Source organism: Nothobranchius furzeri, chromosome 2 (assembly GCF_043380555.1).
Source record: "Nothobranchius furzeri strain GRZ-AD chromosome 2, NfurGRZ-RIMD1, whole genome shotgun sequence".
In the NCBI taxonomy this organism is placed as follows: domain Eukaryota; kingdom Metazoa; phylum Chordata; class Actinopteri; order Cyprinodontiformes; family Nothobranchiidae; genus Nothobranchius; species Nothobranchius furzeri.
Window position 1 is genome coordinate 28956043 of NC_091742.1, and position 26866 is coordinate 28982908.

Consider the following 26866-nt stretch of genomic DNA (forward strand, 5'->3'; position numbering starts at 1 on the left):
CATCTGTCAATCCAACATATTCTAGCTGGTCGTACAAGACACATTAAACATTTAAATTGGATAATGGTGTGTGATCTACAATTCAAATAGTTTTGCCGTCCTATGTTTTTACAGGCTCTACAACTGATATCACAACCCAGATTACAACACCTTCATCCACATTTGTGGCAGGTAAGACTTTAACATGTTTATCCATCTGTCAGTTTGTGTATTTGCCTTCCTCCCTGCCTGTATGTCTACCTGTCAGTCTCTCCATCCGACCATCTGTTTGTTGGTTATTTCTTAGCTGATCATGCTTACATTTTTCAGACTCAACAACCCAGATTATTGAAACGACATCTCCATTCACATTTGTGACAAGTAGGAACTTTAAATGTCTATCTGTCTGCCTCTTTCAATGACTAAAAATCCTAGGCCAACCATCCGTGATATCACAAACAGATTTCCGAGGACTGAGTTTGCCACCAAGTAGGTGATTTTGATCACTGCCATCTTGGCAGTGTCACGCATCTTGTCACATCCAGACAATCTAAAAAAGGACAAAGAGGTGGAGCTGAGAGAAAGGCTCTGAGGATCTGAGTCAACCATAACTCTCCAAGCTAAGTGATCATACCGAATGTTTGCTGGTACTTTCAGGCAGAAAACAAAAGGTTGACGACTACAATGTGAAGCACGCATAAACTCACAGAGCTGCGGTGTGTCTGTGGTCTCCCTCAGAGAGCTCTACAGTTAGCTCAAGTGATTACAGCTTTGTAAGGGAGCAGGGCAATCGTGTCATATTGCTGCCCATGGTCGTTGAGAGCAGCTTGTGGGAGGTAGGAGCAGCCGGGACAGCTGTAGGACGCGGCTGCCTCGGAAGATTGGAGCGGAAGATTGATGGGTCTCTGACCGCGTTGGACCAGCGCAGCCCGGAAACCTCAGTTAGCTTTGGTTAGCTACCTTAATTTAACTTTTGGTACCCAGCCAGCCTTAAGATGATGTGGGTCATAGTTTTATAATTTGGATGTTTTGATTTACTGTCGAATCAGACTTTGACACAAAAGAGGTTTTAACAAACACCACCGAAACCAATTAACCCTGAGAAATAAGTAGTTGTAGTTTGTCGAAGCTTATTTTTATAAAGCACAAAACTATTTTTCCAGGATAAGTAGGACTCCTGGTGTGTAGAGCGCCATGTTCTCTCCAATTTCCTAGAGTTTTGTTTTAAATTACGTAAATGAGAATTAAACCAGGGAGCCAACTTCCTATCCCTAATTACCTTCTTTTTAAAAGGGGCAACATCATCTAATGCCACCCATAAAGAGGAAGTAACATTATGAACTAAAGCATCAATTTGTGAAGGGCTAGAAATAAAAATATTGCCCTCTGCTACGTTCCTCTGAGATGCTGAAGATTGTAAAGATGGCACAGTTGATATAAAAGATGCAACAGTGTTGTCAGATAGAGACCGACTATAGTGAAATTTACTTTCATGTCTCGAGAACTCAGTTATAAAAAACTCAAAGGTTATCAAAAAAGTGATCTGAGAGGACTGGATTATGTGTAAAGATCGTTATTTCCTCACACTCTATGCCATAAGTCAGCACAAGGTCTAATGTATGATGGCAGGAGTGGGTGGAGCTATGTATTCTTTGAGTAAAACCAATTGAGTCTAAGAAATTACTAAAGGCTACATTGAGACTATCATTTTCAATGTCCACATGAATGTTAAAATCCCCCACTACAATGACCTTATCAGTATTTAGCACCAAATCAGATAAAAGAATCAGAGATCTGTTCCAAAAACTCAGAGTAAGGTCCTGGTGGATGATACAAAACTACAAACAAGAGTGGTTTTACAGTTTTGCAATCTGGATTAGAAAAACTAAGAATAAGATGTTCAAAAGAACTGTAACTATTAATTGGTAAGGGATTGATTAATAGGTCTGAATGAAAAATGGTTGCTACTCCTCCTCCTCGCCCTGTACTTCGAGCAATATGATGATTTAAATAATTAGAAGGAGTCGACTCATTTAAACTAACATAGTTCTCTTGCTGCAGCCAGGATTCTGTGAGAGAGAGCAAAGAGATCTGATTATCACAAATCAAGTCATTAGCTAACAAAGTCTTAGAAAAAATAGACCTAATGTTCAACAACCCACATTTCATTTTTCTAATTTTCTGTTCAGTTGAATTTGTTCTAATATTTATGAGATTTCCATGATTTGCTTTATTAAGCCTGATATTTAATCTGTGTGGTTTTGGCCGTGGGCAGGACACTATCTCTATGGGGTAGTGGGTGGGTAACAGTACAGAAGCTGCAGAGGGGTGTGTTAAACTACGACTCTGCTTCCTGGTCTGGACCCTGGGTTGTCATGGAGGACTAATAAAATTGGCCATGTTCCTAGAAAGAAGAGCTGCTCCATCCAAAGAGGGATGGATGCCGTCTCTTCTCTACAGGTGGTTCTGTGATTGGCTTCTGTTCACTTTCTTACATCATAGCTCATCCCAGTGTGTGAATGTGTGTGTGAATGGGTGGATGACTGATTGTTTTGTGAAGCACCTTGGGGGGTTGTAGAACCCTAAGAAGGTGCTATACAAATACAGGCCATTTACCATTGTGAATGAGTAGCCTCTCAGCCCCCTCCACCCCTTGTAGGAAAATAGCGCATTTGCAACTTGAGTCTGTTGACCGTAGATCTGAAGTCATTTAAGCATTCTGTGAAAAGCATTAAAGCTGCCAGGGCAAATCTGCAAAACAAGATATATTTTAAATGCAAACACTGTCACCCCTAAGCTATGTCCCCCTGATATGAGAAACTGCATAGCCACAGTAAATATGTTTTCTACGTCCATATGGCTTGTTTTCCATGAAGTCAAATGTCACTTTTCTTTTTGGGACTTTGGTAGTGGAAGCAGCCAGCTGTCTCTCCTTCTCTATTATTGAGCAAAGTACCCCTCACACCAGTAGTGTTCTGTTCCAAAACTGTGCAAACGTGTAAAGAGCAGGAGACTCAGGTAAGTGTGGAAATGCCGTAGTTCCAGTGAGACAAACAACCAGATGATCCAATTGTTGCTTTTAGACCAATCCATTTTATTGTTAGAGGTTTTTAAACAAATGTGAGATAACCAATTGATATTTTTTTCTATTTATTTCCAAATATTTATAGCTGTACTATGTTAGAACATTGTTAAAAGGCATGGAAAAATGTTTTAAGGTAGCCTGTTTTGTAGATTTGCCTTTATTTACCTCATCTTAATCTCAAACCTTTTTCCTATATTGGCCTTTTCCAAAGCTACAACTGCTGATGCTACCGCAGCAACTCCAACTTCTTTCTCAACAACTCCAACTCCAACACACGTTTCCAATACAACTACAACTTCTATCTCGACAACAACGCCTGCAACTCCTGCCTTAACACCAACTACAACTCCTGCCTCAACACCAATTACAACTCCTGCCTCAACACCAATTACAACTCCTGCCTCAACACCAATTACAACTCCTGCCTCAACACCAGCTACAACTCCTGCCTCAACAACTACAACTACTGCCTTAACACCAACTACAACTCCTGCCTCAACACCAGTTAAAACCCCTGCCTCAACACCAATTACAACTCCTGCCTCAACAGCAATTACAACTCCTGCCTCAACACCAATTACAACTCCTGCCTCAACACCAATTACAACTCCTGCCTCAACACCAACTACAACTCCTGCCTCAACACCAACTACAACTCCTGCCTCAACACCAATTACAACTCCTGCCTCAACAGCAATTACAACTCCTGCCTCAACACCATTTACAACTCCAGCCTCAACACCAATTACAACTCCTGCCTCAACACCAACTACAACTCCTGCCTCAACACCAACTACAACTCCTGCCTCAACACCAACTACAACTCCTGCCTCAACACCAACTACAACTCCTGCCTCAACACCAATTACAACTCCTGCCTCAACACCAATTACAACTCCTGCGTCAACACCAATTACAACTCTTGCCTCAACACCAACTACAACTCCTGCCTCAACACCAACTACAACTCCTGCCTCAACACCAATTACAACTCCTGCCTCAACAGCAATTACAACTCCTGCCTCAACACCAATTACAACTCCAGCCTCAACACCAATTACAACTCCTGCCTCAACACCAATTACAACTCCTGCCTCAACACCAATTGCAACCCCTGCCTCAACACCAATTACAACTCCTGCCTCAACACCAATTACAACTACTGCCTCAACACCAATTACAACTCCGGCCTCAACACCAACTACAACTCCTGCCTCAACACCAATTACATCTCCTGCCTCAACACCAATTACAACTCCTGCTTCAACACCAATTACAACTCCTGCCTCAACACCAATTACAACTACTGCCTCAACACCAATTACAACTCCTGCCTCAACACCAACTACAACTCCTGCCTCAACACCAATTACAACTCCTGCCTCAACACCAATTACAACTCCTGCCTCAACACCAATTACAACTCCTGCCTCAACACCAACTACAACTCCTGCCTCAACACCAACTACAACTCCTGCCTCAACACCAACTACAACTCCTGCCTCAACACCAATTACAACTCCTGCCTCAACACCAATTACAACTCCTGCCTCAACACCAATTACAACTCCGGCCTTAACACCAATTACAACTCCTGCCTCAACAACTACAACTCCTGCCTCAACACCAATTACAACTCCAGCCTCAACACCAATTACAACTCCTGCCTCAACACCAATTACAACTCCTGCCTCAACACCAACTACAACTCCTGCCTCAACACCAATTACAACTCCTGCTTCAACACCAATTACAACTCCTGCCTCAACACCAATTACAACTCCGGCCTCAACACCAATTACAACTCCGGCCTCAACACCAATTACAACTCCTGCCTCAACACCAATTACAACTCCTGCCTCAACACCAATTACAACTCCTGCCTCAACACCAATTACAACTCCTGCCTCAACACCAATTACAACTCCTGCCTCAACAACTACAACTCCTGCCCCAACACCTACAACTACTGCCTCAACACCAATTACAACTACTGCCTCAACACCAATTACAACTCCTGCCTCAACACCAATTACAACTCCTGCCTCAACACCAATTACAACTCCTGCCTCAACAACTACAACTCCTGCCTCAACACCAATTACAACTCCTGCCTCAACACCTACAACTCCTGCCTCAACACCAATTACAACTCCTGCCTCAACACCAATTACAACTCCTGCCTCAACACCAATTACAACTCCTGCCTCAACAACTACAACTCCTGCCTCAACACCAATTACAACTCCTGCCTCAACAACTACAACTCCTTCCTCAACACCTACAACTACTGCCTCAACACCAATTACAACTCCTGCCTCAACACCAATTACAACTCCTGCCTCAACAACTACAACTACAACCCCCATCATCAACCACGGTAATGTTGCTTTGAAATTTCTCATATAGCTCAGAGATATTGAATTTACCCTAAGATATTTGGATATTAATTATTTTATGGTAAAATATGAGATAAAGTGTTAAAATACTTTGTAAAACAAAAAAAGAAAGTTGTCTTGTGATTTTTTCTATGTAATCTTTGTGAAACACCTACAAGTGTCTTAGAAAACAAGTCGCCTCGGCCCCAAAAATACAAATCTGACCTGTGTCTGAAACCAAATTCCGGTGCCGTTCGATACCGTTTTGGGGCCGTGCCGACGCTAATGTGTAAGATCTATTGGCTGTCCCAGTCTGCCTCTGAAGGAACTGTCCATGGTTTCCAAAGTGGAATGCAATAGGTAGGAGGGTTTTTTTTTTTAGATGGAGGCCATCTTCCCCAGCATCCTCATTTCATGCTAGTCATGTGTTGTTCGCAAATGAAACAGCTCTTAGAGCCAGTTCTTTGAAGTGACCGATCAGAGCTGGCTCCGTTTCGGAGGAGCCGAATCAGAGGTATTTTTTTCTTTTCTCGCTCCCTTTCTTTCACCGTGTTTAGCCGCACGTGAATGGTCAACTCTCTGCTCCTCGTCTGCAGCAAGCAGGAGGAGGAGCGGAGAAGCGGGGCATACAGACAGGTACTGGTGTAAACTCACAGAGCAGCGGAAGGAGAAGGGTGAGAAAGAGGAGAAAAAACAGTCTACAGAAAGTTGAGGACATGAGTTATGAGCGTCTTGAATAGCAGCTGTCGTGGTCTGCCTGTATCTGCTTTATTCTACATGTTTGTGTGTGTAACCTTGGTCAGGCTGTACTGCAGAGACAAATTTCTATGCTTCAGGATGCAGGGGCATTGACAATAAAGTTGATTCTGATTCTAAAATGAAGCCAGATTTGGACACATTTTTGCCAATATTGATAATTCAAAGGAAGAGTGTGGACTATGCAAAGCAAACATATCTTCTCAAGCAGGCTCAACAGATGTTCCTGTGTGATTATCTCAGCTTTTCTAAGTTTTTTACCTGTAAACGTCTATAAATATTTGACTTACAGAGTACATTTTTGTTATTTAAAAATTATTTTGTTGCGCTTTGTTTAGTGCTGATAGTTAGAATTTATTTAAAAGGATACTATGCAACTTTTTCATGTTTTTAAATAATTTTCTTGAGCCAGTATGTGTTAAAATGCCCTTTTACAGGATTAATGAAAAGTCACTCAGACCCCACCATCCTCTGTAGCCAGAATAGCACACTTGCTTCTAGCAGGTTTCCTGCATGTTTTAGATAATGAACACATCTGATTAGTTTGATTTATTGATTAATCCCTTCTGTAGATGCGAATGATGGCTGGGGAGACATTTCACTCAGAGAGGAGATTGCTTTTGGTTCTACTAAATGGACACTAGGTGCTAAAGACAAGCCAAAACTGCATAGTAAAAAGTTGATTTTATGTAAGTGTATAAATTGGTCAATAATTTCACATACTTTAACATAATTTCTGGTGATAAATTAATTTAAAAAAATGTGAAGAGCCATTTGAGAGCCAAAAGAGCTGGTTCATTTTAGTGAGCCAATCTTTAGGAACCAGTTCTCTTAAAAGAGCCAGAGTTCCCATCACTATTTCACACGTCTCCTCAACTGAATCTAGTTGACAGCCCAGAACCGAGCTAGCTTTTTTAATTAGCTTGCGCAGTCTCTTCCTGTCTTAGTCAGAGCTGCCTGCACCCCAAAAGACCACAGCAGAGTGGATAACAGAGCCAACAACAGAGTTTTAGCAGATGAGAATTAACTCAGAAGGACCTCAGCTTTGGCCCTTCTTATATTAAGTACCAGTTCAGTTTACTGTTGACGTGAACACCCAGGTACTTAAAGGTATCCACCACCTCAATGTCTGCTCCCTGGATGTTTACTGGTGAGTGAGGAGGAGTGTTTCTCTCGAAATCAATCACCATTTCCTTTGTCTTACCGACAATGGCTGAGTAATCAGAGAACTTCTGGAGATGACAGCTGCTGGTGTTGTAGGTGAAGTCAGAGGTATAGAAGATGAATAGAAAGGGTAAGAGCACCGTACCCTGTGGAGCTCCAGTACTGCAACCACGTCAGGTGTACAGTTGTGCAGCCTCACGTACTGTGGCCTGTTGGTGAGGTAGTTGATGGTCCATGCAGTCAGATGTGCGTCCACTCCTGCACCCCTCATCTTCTGCTGCAGTAGACATGGCTGGATGGCGTTGAAGGCACTTGAGAAGTCAAAGAGCATGATTCTCTCTGTGCTTTTTTGCATCTCGAGGTGAGTCAGAGCCCGGTACTGCAGGTAGATGAGGTGCCCTCCACCCCCATGTTTGGTTTATATGCAAATTGCCGTGGATCTATCTCTGGGCTCACCATGGAGTGCAGATGGGTGAGAATGAGTTTCTCCATAATTTTCATCAGATGGGAGGTCAGGTCGACTGGTCTTTGAATTAGTTACAGAAATGTACTGACCATGAGCTATAAAATGGTTTGAAAACAAAAGTTATTTTATTCAAATGTTTTTTGTAATTTGTGTTTATTATTGCTAACTGACTGTATGCTGTTCAGTGTTTGTTGCAGATAATCTAAACAAACATAAATTTTGTTTTTTGCAAACAGGAATTGACATACATATGTCAGTAAAATTAAACAAGACGTTCATCCCAGATTATAACAACAAACAGAGTGTTAAATACCAAGAGCTTAAAGCTGCTGTTTTGCCTGTGGTAAGTATTACTACAGTAATAAAAGGTAGGTTTTGTGCTTGTGTTTTAATGTTTAGCTCAGAAATCTTGTTTTTGTTTTTAACAGTTACAAAGCGTTTACAGCAGTAATAATGGATTTTCAGAAGTTTCGTTGATAGGGTTCAGGTACATTCATTTTGACATTACCAAAACTGAAATCTCTTGAATCTTACAATTTAAATGCAGTTTGTAATTTTTATTTTTATTTGTATTTTTTACAGACAAGGAAGTGTTATCACAGACTTTACTGTAACAACATCCCAAGATAATATATCAGTGATATCTGTCGCTAATAAAAATATCGTAGAACAGATGAAACCAGTTGCTACTGTCATTGGACGGGTTGCTGCACAGTACAACAGTAAGTTAACTAAAGCAAACTACATTTATTTGACAGGTTCAACACACAAATCTACAACATGCACTAGATGTGATTGTTGGACTAGATCTGACATTTGATGAGTTTACAAGTGTCTCATTGGAAGTAGCTGTAATCAAATCTTTTATTTTCTTTCTCCATAGGTAAAGAAAATGTGACTTTATCTCCTGTCACCATTTATACTGGTCAAACCATGAATCTGATATGCGACCCCCATAACATTAATATAGGAAAGGTTACAGAAGCAAGTTGGACTTTAAATGGATTACAAATCACCTCAAAGAGGATGACACCATATACTTCTGAAACTCGGTCTACACTGACAATTACAAATGTCATTCTCTCTGATGCTGGTGAGTAAAATCCAACCCAATGTGATCAGAAAATATTCTTAATGATCACCTATGGTCTGTGTGTGTGTGTGTGTGTGTGTGTGTATGTGTGTGTGTGTGTGTGTGTGTGTGCACTTAATAGAATGAAAGATTTTCTTTCAACATTACAAACTTCTCAAGTTACCATCACCAAAACGATATCCTTTGTTTCACATTTCACTAGAGTCACACATTTCTTTGTTTAAAGGTCAAATAATTTTTACCATTTTAAATTCCTAATTAGTAATATAAGAGTCAGACCATGTAAAATAACCGATCAGCCTTTTTTCTTAGGTTTATTTGGGACATTATGTTACCTTTTTAAGGTTTAATAGTTCTATGGTATATCCAAAATACGTTCTTGAAGTATTTGGAATAAAAATCTTTTTCTCATAAAGCGACCTCACTAGCTGCTTCCTGCTTTCTCTGCCAACGGCGTTATACTTGAAACGTTGCGCCACATTAAAATGATTCATATCCAGAAATAACTAACATTGCCTTCCAAAAGTATTCATACTTTTACAAATGTTGGCACCTTACAACCACAAATTGAATTGTTAAGTAGCAAGGTAGTGCATATGTGTGAAGTGGAATGAAACTGATACATGGACATGCATTTCTTTTCTCCTCCCCTATGTCTTACTTTGTAGAGCCACCTCTTGCTGCTATTACTGCCGGAGGTCTTCTGGGTTGTCTTTACCAGCTTTGCACATCTAGAGAGTGTAATTTTGGCCAAATCTTGGCTGCAAAATAACTCAAGATACCCCAGATAGAATGGACAGTGTCTATGAACAGCAAGTCTTGCCTCAATTGCTCGCTGGGATTTAGGTCTGGACTTTGACAGGGCCATTCTAACACATGATTATTCTTTCATCTAAACCAGGGGTCCCCAAAATATTTTCTTTGAAGACCCCCTTGCTGGTGTCCAAGACAAGCCAGGACCCCCAACCCCAAGTCCTACACACATACACACATTAAATGTGACCAGTTACTATCTTTATACAGAGGTATAACTTATATTTGGAGTTCTGTCATTATGTTATTGGGATTTTATAGGTGTTATTTTTTCAAATGAAATCTTGTTAACCACACAACCTTAGCAAAGACAAAATTGTTGGGACCCCCTGCAATCTTGTGGGGACCCCCTTGGGGGCCCAGACCCCCAATTTGGGAACCCCTGATCTAAACCATTCCATTGTAGCTCTTGATGAATGTTTAGGGTCATGGTCTTACTGGTCAGTGAATCTCCTTCCCAGTCTTCAGTACTTTGCAGCTTCCAACAGGTTTTCTTCCAGGATTGCCCTGTATTTAGCTCCATCTATGTTCCCATCAACTTTGACCGGGTTCATTCTGTGTTTCTTATCAGATGCAATTTTTTTTCTTCTTCACTATACAGAGAGTAACTAGAACCAATGTAAAAAAACACAAACTCCATTAACTCTGTATAGTGAAGAACCAGAAGAAGTTAGAATGCAAACATAACTCTTTTTTGTCTTTCTATCAAAACCTATTAGAAATGTATGTCAACTAGTTTCAACTTTGAATTCAAGGAAAATTTGCAAATTAAAAAAAAACACAAGAAATTAAATTAAATGCCTGCATGATTGTGTACCGTAATTTCCGGACTATAGAGCACACCTCAATATAAGCCTCACCAACAAAAAGAAAAGGTTTTCTACACACACGCCGCACTCGAATACAAGCCGCGGCGCAGCAGCCACATGCAGGTCTCCGGCGCACAGCGCATGTACGGCCATAACATAAGATAATTAGACAGAAAGACGCTACACGGAGGTTTTTCGTTGTTGTTTTAATGCAACAAAATGAATTTTAAACACGGGTGAACGTGCCTGCAAGTGTAGAAAAGAAAGCAGCACTGATAGCATTCATATTTCTGGATGTTATAAAATAAAAACAGCACTGACACGTTATTACCGGTCATTTGCATGTTTAGAAGAAAAGAACAGCGCTGACACAGCATTAATAAGCCCTGGATGGTTAGAAAATAAAAACTGCACACAAAACATGCCTGGTTAGTAAATAAAACACACTTGTCTACCAGAAGAAGTCATTTGCTCTCATCTTCCTCTTGTGCACTAAAGCCATTAAAGTCCTCTTCTTCAGTGTCGGAGTTGAACAGCCTCAGAAGAGCTTCGTCACATACCTTTTCTGTGGCGATGTCAGTGTCGCTGTCCGTGTTGCTGTCATCATCCCCGGGTGAAGCTGGCTTGAACAAGTTCTTCCCGCTGCCGTCTCCAGCGCCGAACCATGGATCCATTCATGCCAAGCTTACGTGTGGCAGCGCTGTTTCCCTCCATCACTGCCAGATCGATGGCCTTCAACTTAAACGCGGCATCATATGAACTCATACATGTAGTTACCATGATGAGGGGGTATGGATTTGAAACAAATTCTTCGTCGTGCCGGCTGCTTGCATGTGCTAAATTAAAATGAGCACTTTCTTCGATTTCCACTTTTGACTTCCACCTGTTTCACGTTCTGCTAAAGCGCCCCCTAGTGGCAGGTGAAGGAAAATCTCATTATAAGCCGCACGGTTCAAAGTGTGGGGAAAAAGTAGCGGCTTATAGTCCGGAAAATACGGTAGTTGGTGGCACCTGTGGTGGAATGTAACAATACAAATACTTACTGTACTTAAAGAGACAATGTGTAGCTTTTACCATTCATTTCTGGAAATATCCATTGAAATGTTGTTTTATATTAAATAAAAGATGCCCAGTTGTTGAAAAATATTGGCATATTCAATTCAATTCAATTCAATTCAATTCAATTCAATTCAAAGATACTTTATTAATCCCAGAGGGAAATTAGAACGCTTCTTTGCTTTATTGTCCTTGAAACAAGTTATATGAAGCCTTTGCTAAAGAAGCACAAACACGATTTTAATTGTTCTTTAAAACTAAACTGTAAAACTACTTTTCACAGCAGAACACAGATGAACTACGGTCTGTACTCATGTGTAGACAGCTTCACTCTTCACCTCTAAGCTTAATAAAAACACTCTGTTGTCCCTAAAACAAATGACAAGTTTAATGCGCTACACACACACACACACACACACACACACACACACACACACACACACAGACGAGAATAACTACAGGACCTGCGATACAAACTCGTTCTGGCTGATTTCTGCCTAAAATGTAATTTAAAAAACAAATGTACAAACAAAAAATGTCTATAAACTGAACCGCTTTAAGGTTTTTAGTTTTCTACCACTAGTTTTTAAACAAACTTACGTTTAAAACTTCGTAGCTCTCCCCATTTTCTCATCCTCTTGAAAATCCACAGCTGGCGCACATCGCATACTGGGATAGCCTTGTTCTGTGAGGATACAACAGACCCGTCCTCGAAATGTGGGTGGAGCAAGGATGCGAGAATGAGTATTCTCGCTGAGCTGTGACATCATCAACCTCAAAATGCTCTCTTACGAGTATCCTTCCCACGGATTCGGACACATCCATAGACCCGCTCCCATGTATTTTAGACCCGCTTTTTATGGTTATATGTTATGAAACTGTCAATATTTTTAGACAACTGGGCATCATTTCATTCATTAACAACACCATTTCAATTGATACTTCCAGGGATAAATGATAAAAACTACACATTGTCACTAATTGAGCTTTACCAAAACCAAGTTTCAAGAGGCAGGGTCACATGCTGTGGGTGTGCAGTCCGCTAGAAAATCACAAAGAAGAAACACTAGAGAAAATTGCCAAAGTTTAGGTGTAGAATGTGCTACGACCACCATATAGATAGAGCCTTCTCTTGCTTTCCTACAGATATTAACTCCCGTAAGACAGATTTCCTCCCTCTTTGGTAACCTTTTAGCTCGGTTTTGATTGAGGAACCTTTTGGCGGCTCTGTTTGAATACGTAAGCAACAGTCTTTACTAGTTGGGTTCATTTACTGAACGCCAATGCAACTGCTGTACTGAAGGACTTTTGCTCCTCTTCAAAGGGAGCGAAAAGTGGTAAGTTAGCAGTTTCCTTCATCATTACCTGTGCAATACATTCTTCTGGTTTATCGTCAATGCCAACTCTTGTGATTGCGTAATCTTTGATGTTCTCATACTCTGAGTCACGCCATAGGAACCTATGCAGCTCTACATCCTTCTCTCTCATCCAAACAGAACTTGGCATCTTTTCTGTGACTCCAAGTGTGACGTACGTTCCTTCTTTGAACCACAGGAGGAGAGCACTGTCACACTCTGTCCTGTCTCCCCGTTCTGTTCAGTGTCCCTGTTAATTGCTCCTACCTGCCTCTCGTCACCCAATCGCCCAAGGTCCCAGCTCCTCCTGAATTTAAACCCTGTCAGTCCTTTTTGTCTTGTCGGTTCATCATTTCATTGTCCAGCATGTTCTTAATTAAAGCCTTTAATCGTTTCTGTGTGCCTGCCTACCTGCTTTCTCCTGCGAATGGATCCTCACCTCCAATAATCTCACTGTTGCGTACATGGCAAGCACACATTGAATTCCAGATGTTGGGGTCTTTTATCCATAGGTCGCTCATGTTTACTCCTTTGAAGCTTTGCTGCTCCAAACAAGTCTGATCAAATTTTGTTATGGCGCATGGTTAGGGCAATGAGATGACTGACATCCCACACTGGACCCTCCCACTTGGTGATTTACTACTGGAACAGTTGGATTGCAGCTTGTTGATCATATTGTGGACTTGCTCAGCTTATGCAGTTTTTCACTCAGGTTGTTCGGTTGCTTCTCTGTTCCCAGAAATGTGGCGTCCACAGAGGAAACTCTGGTGCCGCATGAGGAAGATCAAGATAACTTGTTAAATTACTGATGTAAGACTACTATAAAAATAGACCCGACATAAACAGAATAATAACTAATAAAACACTGATAAAAGATAATTAAGTAAAACGAATTAAACGTGTCAAATGGGCCATGAGAAATAATACAGGTTAAAACCTTTTAAATTTTTAATAATGACTTAAATCATCCATATGACCATAAGCTCATGTTCTGCTCATTTTTTCAAAAATAAGCAATCTGTAATTTTGCTTTTCTTAATCAGGATTTTATGAATGTACCCTCGGGGGAGATGTGGATTTCTACCAAAGTTTAAATGTGACAACCACGAACATTTTTGCTGCTCCAGTTGTGCAAGTCCAGAATGAAATCTCTGTTTCTTGCACGGATGGAACTGCGTCAAAATCACTTCAGTGTTGTGTTCAGCCCCCTTTCAAAGTTCAGTGGTATGATGGCTCAACTGCAGGTAAGCAGGAACTGATAATTATAATATATTAAGTTTCAATATTCATATTTGATGAACTCCGATGTTAAATTTTCGCAGTTGGTTCTGAAGGCTCAAACTGCATCACATACGATAGTTCGACACACAACTGTGAGGGACTTCCAAGACAAACATTCACATGTAAAGTGACAGACCCACCAAATTTACCTTTCCAGGAAACAACAACACTGAACGTTCTCACACAAGGTAAGAGCAAAGTACTTGGGTTCTATTTTGTGTAGACTCTGCCCTTTAAGACTGTCTATTGGATAAGCCATTCTCGGATTAGCCAATGGCTGAAGGGCTTTCAACATACACCCACCTACCTTGGTCCCTATCACGGTGCTAGCCCTGCCCTCGTCTCCCATTCTTCTCTTCACAACCACTTTGCTAGGAGCTCAATCTGAAGTTTTGTGGTGTTAACTTGCTAATACACGTATTGATTTGGAAATGAATGACCATACCTCAGCTCTTTGTCCACCTCATGGCAGTGAGTGGCAACCTCTAACACAGGTATGTTCCAGACTCTGGCACCTTCTGTGCCACTATGCCTTCAGCTACAAGCTCCCTGCCGAGTGGACGTCTTCACGTTAGCGTCCGATGACATCTCCTGGTGGTTAAGGCTTATCTGCTGGACTTAGTACTCCAGCTGAGGATGATAAGGATGAGGCTGGCCGCAGTTGCCCTCCCACCCCTCCTGGTCCATCCAGAGGTCAGTGAGGCCTCCCCCCCCAGGCATCCATTCCAAGCACCTCACCAGCAGAGCAAAACTCAAGGAGCTGCCTGCCATCTCCTCACCGGTCTCTGACAGCGAAAGCCTCGACATTCTGACTGGTTCCATTCAGACGACTTGGCATGAAGTTTGGCGCAACACAGGTCCACTGCCCTGAAGTCATCTGGCCACAGCTCCCAGTCACCATGGATTATTGAGCCAGAACCACACCTGAACTTTCCTCGCACAGGACTTCAATCTCCATCGAACCGTACCTGACACACCAGTTCCTGCCTTCAAGCACAACCAGGTCTGCACAGCACATCACTCACAGCAATGTGTTTCAGAAGTGCACTGCAGGAGACAACATCAAGCCTTATCGCCTCCATCTTCTCTATTATGAGCACGGTCGAGCCTAAAGGCATCATCAGTGCTGCTGACACAGTTCCCAGCCTTTGTGCTGCTGCTGGTCAGTGCTGCAACTTTTGCTTCCTGGCAGACTTTCATCCAACATCCTCTGTGTCTGAATCGCCTGCCCCCATCCCTGAACACCTGCAAGAGGAAGTACTGGAGGATTTAACCCGCCCTGATGTTCTGTTTCACCCTCGCTTCAGTCATCGGGTGGGCACAGGAAACAGCAGGTTTGTCTGCCACTGTTTGTGACCCGGGTCGGCTCCGATTTGGTTTTCATCCCCAGCTCTCCTCCAGAGAATTGGAGGACTGCCTTCAGTCTTTTAATCTGTGGGTCAATCCAAACGACCATCAGCACCTGGTCCTCCTTGGAACCGGCCCACCTACTGCTTCAGCGTAGTGGAGACTGTTCAAAAGGCTAGCCAAGTAAAAAGGAGCAATTCCCTGAAAGGATTCATACACCAGAGTTAGCACCTTGCATCCCTGCATCAATCACCATATATGTTAAAAAAACAGATGTGTTGGCTCTGTTTTCCTGTGTGGTACAGCCAGCAGCATGAAGATCTGCCTCACTGCATTGCCGACTTATGCTGCGGGCTAGTCTCGGCTCCCCCGCTCCTCCTCCCATGTGGGTTAGACCAGGATGATGAGCTGAACTCTTGTGAATAACATCACTTAGTCATCGAGCATCAGCGGTGACGGAGTTTCCCAGTTCCACCTGACCAAGCTCTGCCGCCCTCATGCAAACGCACTGTCCCATGGCAACGCTTGACTGCGATCACGCACCTCGTGATGTGAATGAGATAGGTTGTGCTTTTCACAAACACGTTCTGCATCAGAGCACTCGTCTTCATGATGACTTTCTCTTGATGTTATGGAGAATCCTTTCCGGAGAGTCTCCTCTGCGCGCTCACATTCAGAGTTGTGGTGTGAATCAGCTTGGTTCTGCTTTCCAGGGGCGGAGATCCCATTTTATTTTTGGGGGGATAGTAAACAGTGACATTTGGGGGGGGGGGCATAAAAATAATGGCTGTCTCCTACTGTTTGGCAACTTGCAGAGTGGGCCTTCAGCATGAGCAAGATCACTAAAACACCAATGGATCAGAGACGAGATGTCAGAATATTTGGAAATAACTCCAAATCCCGCCTTTTTCTGCTCCCCTCTCCTCCAACTAACTTCTGGTTCCTGAAAGCAGGAACACCAGAGCTTTTTCCCTCAGAGATGGACTCACATGGCGTTCTAGACAGGTAAGGCATAGTAGAAATCACTTCAGATGTGTTAAAAAAACAAGTGAATTTGGTCTTTCAATACATAATGTTGGAAATAAATATGGAAACTGTCTGTATAATCTAATAGAACAATCCTGGGGTGACTAAGTTATACAAAGTAGAAGCTATTGATTTATCTTCTGTAGTCTGTCACTTCAGCTGTGATCAGCAGCAACACCAACAGATGATCAGACCTGCTGCATCAGTGTCACAACCAGGTGAAACATTAGAAACCAAGATGAATATCGGTCAGATTTACTACCTAAAACTGACGTCAGCGTGGTTTCAGCGCTGATGTAGATGTTTCAAACACCAAAACATTTGGGACATTTGTTCTTTTAAATGATTGTCAAAAGTGCACTTTAACCCTCTGGAGGCAGGTGTTGTGGATTAGCAACGTTAAAACCTACCTACCTGGTTACTCCACACGCGTGTTTCATGAGCATTTTTTTACTCAGAAGTACCCCTGAAGGACTTAGTTGTTCGTCCTTTTATCAAAACTTATTTTGAGCCTGAGAGGGTTAGCATCCCACCCATGGGACAAAACCCTATTGCGTTCATAAAACCTGGAAATTTAAGGGGTTAATTTGCTGCTCATCTGAAACATTAAATAGATTCATAGTTTTATCCAGTCTGCCTAATAAATGATAAAACACTACCTATCAGGTTTAAAGGATTTGAGATTTCTTAAACTTAATTCCTACTTCTGCAGTTGTTGCAGTATAATAATTAATATAAATGTTTTTTATATATTAAATCTTAAGAGGTAATGTCGAAGCTGAACACCTGTGGAAACCCTCCAAACTGGAGGTGCGTAGCCTCTATCTCAAGGATCGTATGTCACCATACAACGTGATGGTCGAATTATATTCATCAACCAGTAACTTCAGCTAAGAAAAATCCCAAAGCGTTATTTGACACAATAAAGGTGCTTGTATGTCCTGCTGCTCCAGTTACCCGTTTTCTCTGAAGCAGACAGTAACGCCTTTTGGAAACTTTTCATTGACAAAATGAAGTTGATTAAAGATCAAATTCCACGTTTTTCAGGGGGCACTCCTGCTGTCAGCGAGCCCGTCCCCAGCATGTGGTCTCCATTTAGAAACATGACGCTTGTTGACATTTTGGCCCGTGTATTACTAAAATGGTTAACCTCTTCCTACCAACTGGTGTGTTTCCCAATGTGCTTAAACAGGCCAAAGTGGAGCCATTACTGAAGAAAGCAGGCTTAGACCCAACGGACCTCAACTGCTTTAAGGTTGGTTTATGCTTGACGCGTCCGCGAGGTCCGCACGGCTCCGCGCGGAAAAGTTGCGTCATTTTGCATCATTTTAACAACCACGCCCCTCCACCGCGCCTCCGCACGGCTCAGAATTTCCGCAACGTGCACCTCGGAAAATTTCTAACCACGGGGACGGACGGACGCGGAAAAACATGGCGGACCGGCAAGAACTAGTACGGCAGAGGTTGGTAAATACAGACATTTGTATGATTCAGCTCTCAGAGATCACTGTGATCAACATGTTGTTAATAATTCTTGGAGAGAAATAGCTCGCACTGTCGGAAAAGACGAGGATGCTGTTAAAAATGCTGAAATGCCATGTTGTAAACAGTCATTTCTACTTCTACTATGGTGTAGTGTTAGATGCATGCCGTAGAGCTCCATGCTGCCCCCTACAGTTTGGTAGAATATTGGCTCACTGCAGAGACGCGCCCCACGAACCATAAACACTGCGAGTTGTGAAGCGCGTTCCATCCGCGAGCCGCATCACCAAGCGGAAAGTGAACGCGTCAAGCATAAACCAAGCTTTAGGCCTATTCCCAAGATTCAGTTTCTTTCTGAGATCCTTGAGAAGGTGGTCTACAAACAGTTGTCTTCCTCTCTGAATCAAAGTAACATCCTGGAGCCGTTTCAGTCCCGTTTCTGTGTACACCACTCTACGGAAACAGCTTTATTGAATGTGTTCAGCGACATTATGATGGCTGATGATTCCAGAATATACACTGTTCTGGTTCTCTTGGACCTGTCTTCAACAAAGTTGATCATCAGATTCTGCTGATGAGACTGAGGGATCAATTAGAACTATCAGGGACAGTTCTTCAGTGGTTCTCCTCCCACTTATCAGATTGTAGCTTTACGCCAGGATCACATCAGCCGCAAAGTGGATCGCTCACGAAATTTGCACGCTGCCTGCTGCTCCTCTGTTCACATCAGGCGAGAGTTTTTGACAAGCTTCTGCTCACACCTACTAATTTCCAGAATGCCCACTCACCCCCATGCCCTTGTGGTGTGTGTGTGTGCGCGTGCGTATGTCTGTGTGTGTGACCAGTTTCCCCTGCTTGTTGATATCAGAAACTGCGCTGATCCTGCTGCAGTTTTGTAGACCAGTTCCTTTCTAAATGTGTTTAATCAATTTCCCTCTGGGATTAATAAAGTATTTTTGAATTGAATTGAATTTGAATTGTGTAAGTAAATAACCTAGTGTTTGTGGTAGTGTACAATACTATTTTGAAATAAACATATATGTTTATATTCACATTTATTACGTCCATCTTTTGCTGTAAAAACTGCTTTTAAAATTATGGAAATGCTATGCTTATCTGCAGGAGTGTGTGTGTGTGTGTGTGTGTGTGTGTGTGTGTGTGTGTGTGTGTGTGTGTGTGTGTGAGTGTGAGAGAGAGAGAGAGAGAGAACAGTGTGTGGGTGTGTTTGTTTAAGTGGGCATGCAGGGAGGCATAGAGCAATACATTTACATTCAGTTGATTTAGTCCATGATCAAGAATGAATAAACATAAATTTTTCCATAACAGAAGCAGAGCGCAGACATTCTGAACCACCTGTAGATGGTTCAGGGAGGTTTTGCTCAGACAAGCGAACAGAGTGTTGCAGTAATAATCCTAGATACCTGATAACAGTTCCTTATCAACCTAATTCAGCTCGATATCCTCCAGTTACTTCAATAAAGATGGCTTTACTAAATGTTAGCTCTCTCAGTAATAAGTAATTTCTAGTAAATGATCTCATCTCCTCTCACAATCTTGATGCCATCTTCCTGACAGAAATCTGGTTATCTGATAGCACCTGTGCACCAGTTCTCATTGAAGCCCCCCCTCTATGGATTTATTAATGCACTTTAATGTTCTGATATTATTGAAAAACTATTTCTGTAATAGTTCCTTTACTATTGTGATCAAAAATATTTTATCTCAATTCTGAGGCTGTTCTGTAAATAGTTTTCAAATAAACAATACACATAGAAACTTCTGATGAATCCATATCAAATCATGTATTGGTGTAAGCCACACCCACTTCCGGTTAAACCACACCAACTTCTGGGTTAGGCCACGCCCCCTCCAAGTACAGATACAGATAATTTAGATGGTTGAACAGATACGGATAGTGGTGTACTCGCTCATCCCTACTATATAAGGAACCCAGCAGGTTGCATCGAGTCACTGACTAGTGTCAATGTCTTTACAGCAATCCTCATACTAAGCAAGCATTTAGCGACAGTGGAGAGGAAAACACCCTTTTAACAGGAAGAAAACTTCAGAGAATCTTGGCTCAGTATAAGGAGCCATCCACAACTCACTGGGGATGGAGAAGACAGAGCAGGCACACACACACACACACACACACACACACACGCACACCGAGTAATGTTTTTATGGTTACATTTAGGGATGGGTACCGAATTCGGTACTTTTTAAGGTACCGACCGAATTCCATAGAACCGACCGAGCACCGATTCACGTCATTTCAAACGGTGCCTCGTTTCGGTACCCGTCCATCATAACGAGAACTTGCCAAGACAGCTGCGCATGCGCAAGAGCGTTTTGTCCTCGCTTGCTGTGAACCAGTTGTGAACAGAGCAGCATGGTAGAAAGAACGCACGCTAAAGCTTGGGTCCACTTCACTAAATGTGATGGGTAACTGGATGATGAAACCAGCGACAACGATCTAAGTGAGACATCCTCATCTTAATCTGCTCTGGTAGGTAAATATAATTAGCTTGATATGTTAGCTTCCGTTTTGCTAATGGTGCGTTCGCTTTCTCCTCGGAACTCCGAATTTCCGACTAGAAGAACATGAACGCGCTCTAAAGTTTGGCTTCACTTTACTAAATGTGACGGGTGAAGACGAAACCAGTGACGATCTAAGTGTGAGGCATCGTTTTAATCTGCTCCAGCAGCTAAATAAACTGTTTAAGATATCGTTAGCTTGATATGTTAGCTTCCATTGCTACCATTGTTATCAGCTAATGGTGCGTTCGCTTTCTCCTCGGAAATTCTAACTTCCCAGTAGGAAAAATCAAATGAAAAAGGAGGCAAAAGGAATGAAGATACACAGTAAATTTAGTTCACAGTAAAGATGTTTGCTTCAGTTTAATTATCAGTTTATAAAACTACAAGGGCGATGTTAAAATACAAACAGTTGTATGCTATTTATCGTGATATTTATCAAATATTGTTATATATTGAGAAAAATATATATTTAATTATAAAAGAGAATTAAAATAATAAACACTCAAAAGTATCAAAAATTGGTACCGTTAAGTACCGGTATCGATTCGTAGGTACCGGTAATTAGTACCGGATCGATTCAAATGTCAAAGGTACCCATCCCTAGTTACATTGTGATTTCTTAGTAGATATTCTATTTGGTGAGAGATAAACTTTATTGTATTTATCCTAGTGAATCTATAATTAAACGGGTAAACTAGTAGTAGCACATCCAACGTCAAGGAAACCAAAAAGTTATTATCAGGAGAGGGAGAATGTTTTAGTGGTTAGCAGCAGTGTGCTAGACGATGGCCCCCTCCATGAGGCCACCACAGCTCAGCAGAACGTCACTGTCGCTTCTTCTGGGGAGAAAAACACTTAGAGAGAAAATAAAGTTAACAGCTGAAATAGCAGAAAATAATGCAATTTCTGCCATTTCTGGAGGGTCACAGAACTTCGGGAGTCTCCCAGCAAAATCGTGAGGGTTGGCAAGTATGAGCATGACCCGTCTGCGTGGTGGGCCATTTTTACATTTAATCAGCAATCACACCTTTTTGTAGCCTAATTCCTATCTTAAATAGCAACAATTGAATTATTATTTAGTCCAAGTCCAAATAATTTTCTTACTAGTTATTACTGAAATTAAAAGGGTCAACAGCTATTTTGTTACCAATATTAATTAGCTTTATATATTAACAACTGCAGAAGTAGGGATTAAGTTTAAGAAATCTCAAATCCTTAAAAAAAACCTAATAGGTAGTTGTTTTATCATTTATTGGGCAGCCTGGATATTTTCTTCAGACGTCTTCCATAAATGTTTAATGTTTCAGATGATCAGCAGATTAAAGTAAACGTTTTAGAATAATTTATTATGACTGTAGAGGGGTAAATATAATTGCTTTTAAGCTTAATATATTACCTTTACTTATTACCAATAAGCTGTGATACTCTATATAAATATAGGAAACCAACCTGCTTGGTCTTTGGATGTTTATTCAGAAGATTCTAGGATTCTTTGCTTTTTCAGGGATCAAACACACTTCGAATCACTTCAGTCAGGTTTATAAAAGATAAGAAATTTATTTTCTAAACAATTAAAAACATGACAAGTTAACCGAGACTACTGTGATGGATGAATCTAAGTGGATGGGATGTGATGTATGGTGATTTAATGGTGTGTTCATTAGCACCTTGTATCTAGAAGAACTGAGTTCTGGGTGAAAAGAATTTGGTTTGCATTAAACTATGAAGTTGGTTCTTATCAAAACGGCATTAGACGCAATCACGTGTGCCTACCTCACCCTTTCTTTGGAGACCCTCTTCGCGGATCCGGAGGTCAGGGAGGTTGGATGACCTCTGGGCACCGAGGTTTGGTAGATTACAGCATCGACTCTCCAGTCCAGAGATGTTTTCGAGTCACGACAGATAGATGAAACCGTTTGCTTCTAGAAGGACTCAGGGAGCTGGAACCGTATCAGCCTTGTTCTTGGCTCCGTTTGCTGTGTCAGCTTCAGCGTGTAGCAGGGTTTTTGACAGCTTGTCAAAAATGCTCTGGGTTAAAGAGGGTTCGCACCGGATGGCCGGTCCGCAGCTTTCTCTACAACTGACTCACCGTGAAATGAGCTCTGTTTTGATATTCTCATGTTATGATTTCTTGGCCAACCGGGATGTGTCATGTTAAGGGGTGTTAACAACAAACTCTCAGAACATCACGCCCTCTTTCAGATACAGGATGCTCTGATTTGTGGCTAAGAAAATATCTATGTGTCATGATGTTTAACTTAACTTTAATTTATCTCTAATGAACCTTGTGTCTGAGTGTATGATGTTGAAAATACGTTATCATGTTTTCCGAGCTGCAGAGAGGCCCGGACTCCAGCTGATGGAATGGCAGGATCCGGCAGATTAAAGGCAACAAATGTAGACTCCTGTCTCCACATGACCAGATACTGAAGAGGTCAAACTGCACATGAAAAACTGACCATTTGTGGACGTTACATGACCAATGTTCATCCTAGTTTCTAATGTTTCAACAGGTTGTGACATTGATAAAGCGGGTCTGATCAACTGTTGATGTTGCTGCTGATCACAGCTGGTCACTAAGTGATAGACTAGCTTATATAACTTAGTCAGCACAGGATAGTTCTATTAGATTATGCAAATAGTTTCCATATTTAAGTTTTTTTAATGGAAAATTGATGGATTTTTTAAATATCTTCCACATCATGATTTCTATTATGCCTTACCTGTCTAGAATGTCTTGTGAGTATATCTCTGTGCGGGGAAAAGCTCTGGTGCTCCTGTTTCAGGAACAAGAATTTAGTTGGAGGAGAGCGGAGCAGAAAATGGCAGAATTTGGAGTATTATGGGCTCGACACACGGGAGGCGACAAACGACCGCGATCAGCGAAATTTGTCGCTGTCGCTGTCGCTTTTATTACCTGTCACTCGGGAGGCGATCCGCGGCAGCGGCCAGCGGCAAAGCCGTCTACGCGTTCTGTTCCATTGCGAAATCGAAACTTCCGTTGTTTTGATTGGCTGTGTCAGGTTGGAGGGAATTAAGGTTATTTAAGCGGTTCAGAGTTAATAAAGTGGTAGATATGATGTTTCACAAGGTGCTGCTAGAGTTATGTAAAATCTTACTTCTGATTTTACTATAAAACATAATAATAATCAACTTCTCCTCCATGTTTGCTCGGAGATGTACGGAGCATCCTGTCCGCTCATTGGTCAGTGAATGAAACCTCCGTTGATTGGTCCTCGCCCGAGCGACAGCGATGAAAAGTTGAAAATGTTTAAACTTTCTGGGATCGCGTCGCTGGGTTGTACGTGCACGACACGTGCACGAGTGCAAACTTTCACACGCACGTTTTTCGCGTTTCGCTTAGTAGGAGAGAGACCTGCGATTATCGCTTTGTCGCGCATGTCTCATTGAAAATGAATGGAGGAGAGGCGATGTCGCCTCCGTGTGTCGAGCCCATCAGTCTGTGTTATTTCCTGATATTCAAACATCTTGCCTCTGATCCACTGGTTTCTTAGTGGTCTTGCTCATGCTGGAGGTCCCCCCCCCCCCTGCAAGTTGCCAAACAGCAGGACACAGCCATTTCTTTCCTGTCTGCCCCAGAAATTACTCTCTGAACCGTTACTGTTTAGTGCCCCCTCCCAAATACAATATTAAATGGCATTTCTGCCCCTAAGGATAGTGTATTTTTACTTAGGCTTTTTGGCACTGGGTGTGCCCTTAATGTTTGACTGAACCAGTGAGGAGGTAACTCATCCAGCTCCACCTGTAATCCAATAGACAGCCTTTAAGGGCACAGCCATAAATGAAATAGAACATTGGGTAAGCATTGTATTCCAAGATTCTATGAGTATAGGACTAGCTTTTTAGGCGACTGGCCTCACTGGTTTCGGTAGGGTCAAGAGCCTTGGGAGACAAGAGCAGGACCAGCAACCCATTTATACAGTAATAGTATATTGAAAGCTCTTCAGTGATTGGCTAATCTGATAATGGTTTATCCAAAAGACAGCCTTTAAGGGCTGTGCCTATACTCATAGAACCTAGAGTTACAATAGTGACATCCCCCCCCCACCCCCCATACACACCCACTAATTATGTATGTACATCCTCAAGCACCTGTTTGCAGGGATGTGCTGCTTGGAGATGGCTATGAAGGCACCACAGCGACAACGAATTGTGATCCAGGTCTACAGGGGCAGAAGATTTTTCAGTGTCAAATATCACGACAGTGGAAACTTGTGCAGGACAACTGCATTTTAACAATAATCAACGAATTACTAATTGAGTCAAAGGTATGTTTTTAATTTGGGTACCAAGGGGGCATTCCGAACAGCATTTGATTTTATGACAATTAGTCTGGATGAATACATCCAGTTTTAGCCAATTTGGGGTTATTAAGGATGATGCAAAGGCCCAAAGGTGCTGTGATGTGCAGAAAAAATTCTATAGTAGGGAAATAGTGGTATGATGGCTGATATAATCAAATAAAAGTGAATGCTATATCTTGTATATAACTTATAGTAATCCAGTTTGGGATATTTTGGTGTTAACTAAGATTCTGCAAATTGCCCAGTATGATGGTGTGGCACAATATAACCTTCAGGCAAGCTGGATGCTGTGACCACATTTTCATTTGTAAAATAAACACAATGTAAATTATGAGTAAAACAAATGGGGAACTTTAAAGCTCACCTGGGCAACGACAGTGAGACCTGGAGAGGTGTGGTTGGGAGGAACACCCCCTTTGATCTAAATTGGAGCAGTTTTTTTTTATTGGACGTCTGTGCCAGTCATAGATTGTCCATGATGAACACCATGTTCAGACATAAAGGTGTCCATATGTGCTCTTGGCACCAGGATACCTGATCAGCAGCTGCATGTCTTGGACACTTGAGTGAAGAGAGGGACGGAGCTATCCACTGATCGCTATGTGTCAGCGAGTTGCCTCCAATGGTGGGAGGGGGGTGCTGGTCAGACCTGACACCCCAAACGCATTGTAAGGGTCTTCTGGGAATGCCTGGCAGAGTCTCCTGTTAGAAGGAGCTTCAATTCCCACCTTTGATAGAACTTCCAAAACATTCTGGGGGAGGCGGGGGACATTGAGTTTGAATGGGCCCTGTTCCATGCCTCCCTTATTGAGGTGGCTGACCAGAGCTGTGGCTGCAGGGCCGTCAGTGTCTGCCGTGGTGCCAACCCCCTAACTCACTGGTGGACACCTGTGGTTACGTACATGCTGTCAGCTGAAGAAAGAGTCCTATCAGGTCTTTCTGGCTTGTGGAACTCCAGAGGCGGCTGATAGGTACCGGCAGTCTAACCCCGGGTTTCCACAGGAGCCGTCAGCAGCACGTTACTGCAGCAGCACGTCTTGCTCGCGTAAACTGCTGCTTGGCCCTTCCCATGAGACGCGAAGCAGCAGGGGAGCAGCTGTCACCACTTCGTCAGTAAACACAACAAGCAGGAGAAAACTACAACATGGCTCCAAAATGTTTGTGTTTTATGTTCTGTCCGTTTTATAATCGCCAATACGGACCTGAAAAACAAAGGAGACCGCTAGCTAGGTGATAACTTCTCACGGGGCCACACAGTTAGTAACTGTTTTTAAAGTAAAGCAACCGGAAGGCAGTACGTTCTTTATTCTGAAAATCTCTGGAGCTTCTCTCCATTTCCGCGTCCGATTTCCTGTCTTTCCTTCCCCAAAGATGTCGAACTTGACCCGTTTCAGAGGCGTCGCGCGTAGAAAATAGAACCGGCGCATAAAGGCCGCGACTTGCTGCTCCTGAGATGCGGCCGACTCGCGCTGCTGACGGCTCCGGTGGAAAAGGTTCTGTTGACCACAGCGGTTCCTATCAGCAGCTATGACGTGCTGCTGCAGTAACGTGCTGCTGACGGCTCCTGTGGAAAGCCGGGGTAAGCGGAATGCAGCTCGGGTGGTTGCGAAAGGCAAAACTCAAACGTGGAAGAAGCTTGGTAAGACCATAAAGAAAGACTTCTGCATAGCTTCGAGAAGATTTTGGTCCACTGTCCGGCACCTCAGAAGGAGAACGCAGTTTGCTACCAATACTGTTTATAGTGGGGACAATGTGCTGCTGACCTTTACTCGAGATGTTGTGGATCAGAGGGCAGGATACTTCGAAGACCTCCGCAATCCCACTGGTGCATCTTCCAGTGAGGAAGTGGAGCCTGGGTACTTTGGGTGGGACTCTCCAATGTCTGGGGCTGAGGTCACTGAGGTGGTCAA

At 42.4% G+C, this 26866-nt stretch overlaps 1 protein-coding gene across 1 annotated transcript in view; it reads left to right on the forward strand.

The window, feature by feature from the left end:
• Window positions 1-616: 616 nt before the first annotated feature.
• LOC107393470 (adhesion G protein-coupled receptor F5) overlaps window positions 617-26866 on the forward strand; it is a 30564-nt gene continuing 4314 nt past the window's right edge. Inside the window, exons 1-11 of the mRNA XM_070541910.1 lie at window positions 617-626; window positions 718-892; window positions 3615-4636; window positions 4707-5444; window positions 8065-8171; window positions 8257-8315; window positions 8411-8550; window positions 8712-8921; window positions 13998-14198; window positions 14277-14423; window positions 24742-24920. Of these exons, the coding sequence (XP_070398011.1) occupies window positions 617-626; window positions 718-892; window positions 3615-4636; window positions 4707-5444; window positions 8065-8171; window positions 8257-8315; window positions 8411-8550; window positions 8712-8921; window positions 13998-14198; window positions 14277-14423; window positions 24742-24920 (2988 nt within the window). The remainder of the gene's footprint in view (window positions 627-717; window positions 893-3614; window positions 4637-4706; window positions 5445-8064; window positions 8172-8256; window positions 8316-8410; window positions 8551-8711; window positions 8922-13997; window positions 14199-14276; window positions 14424-24741; window positions 24921-26866) is intronic.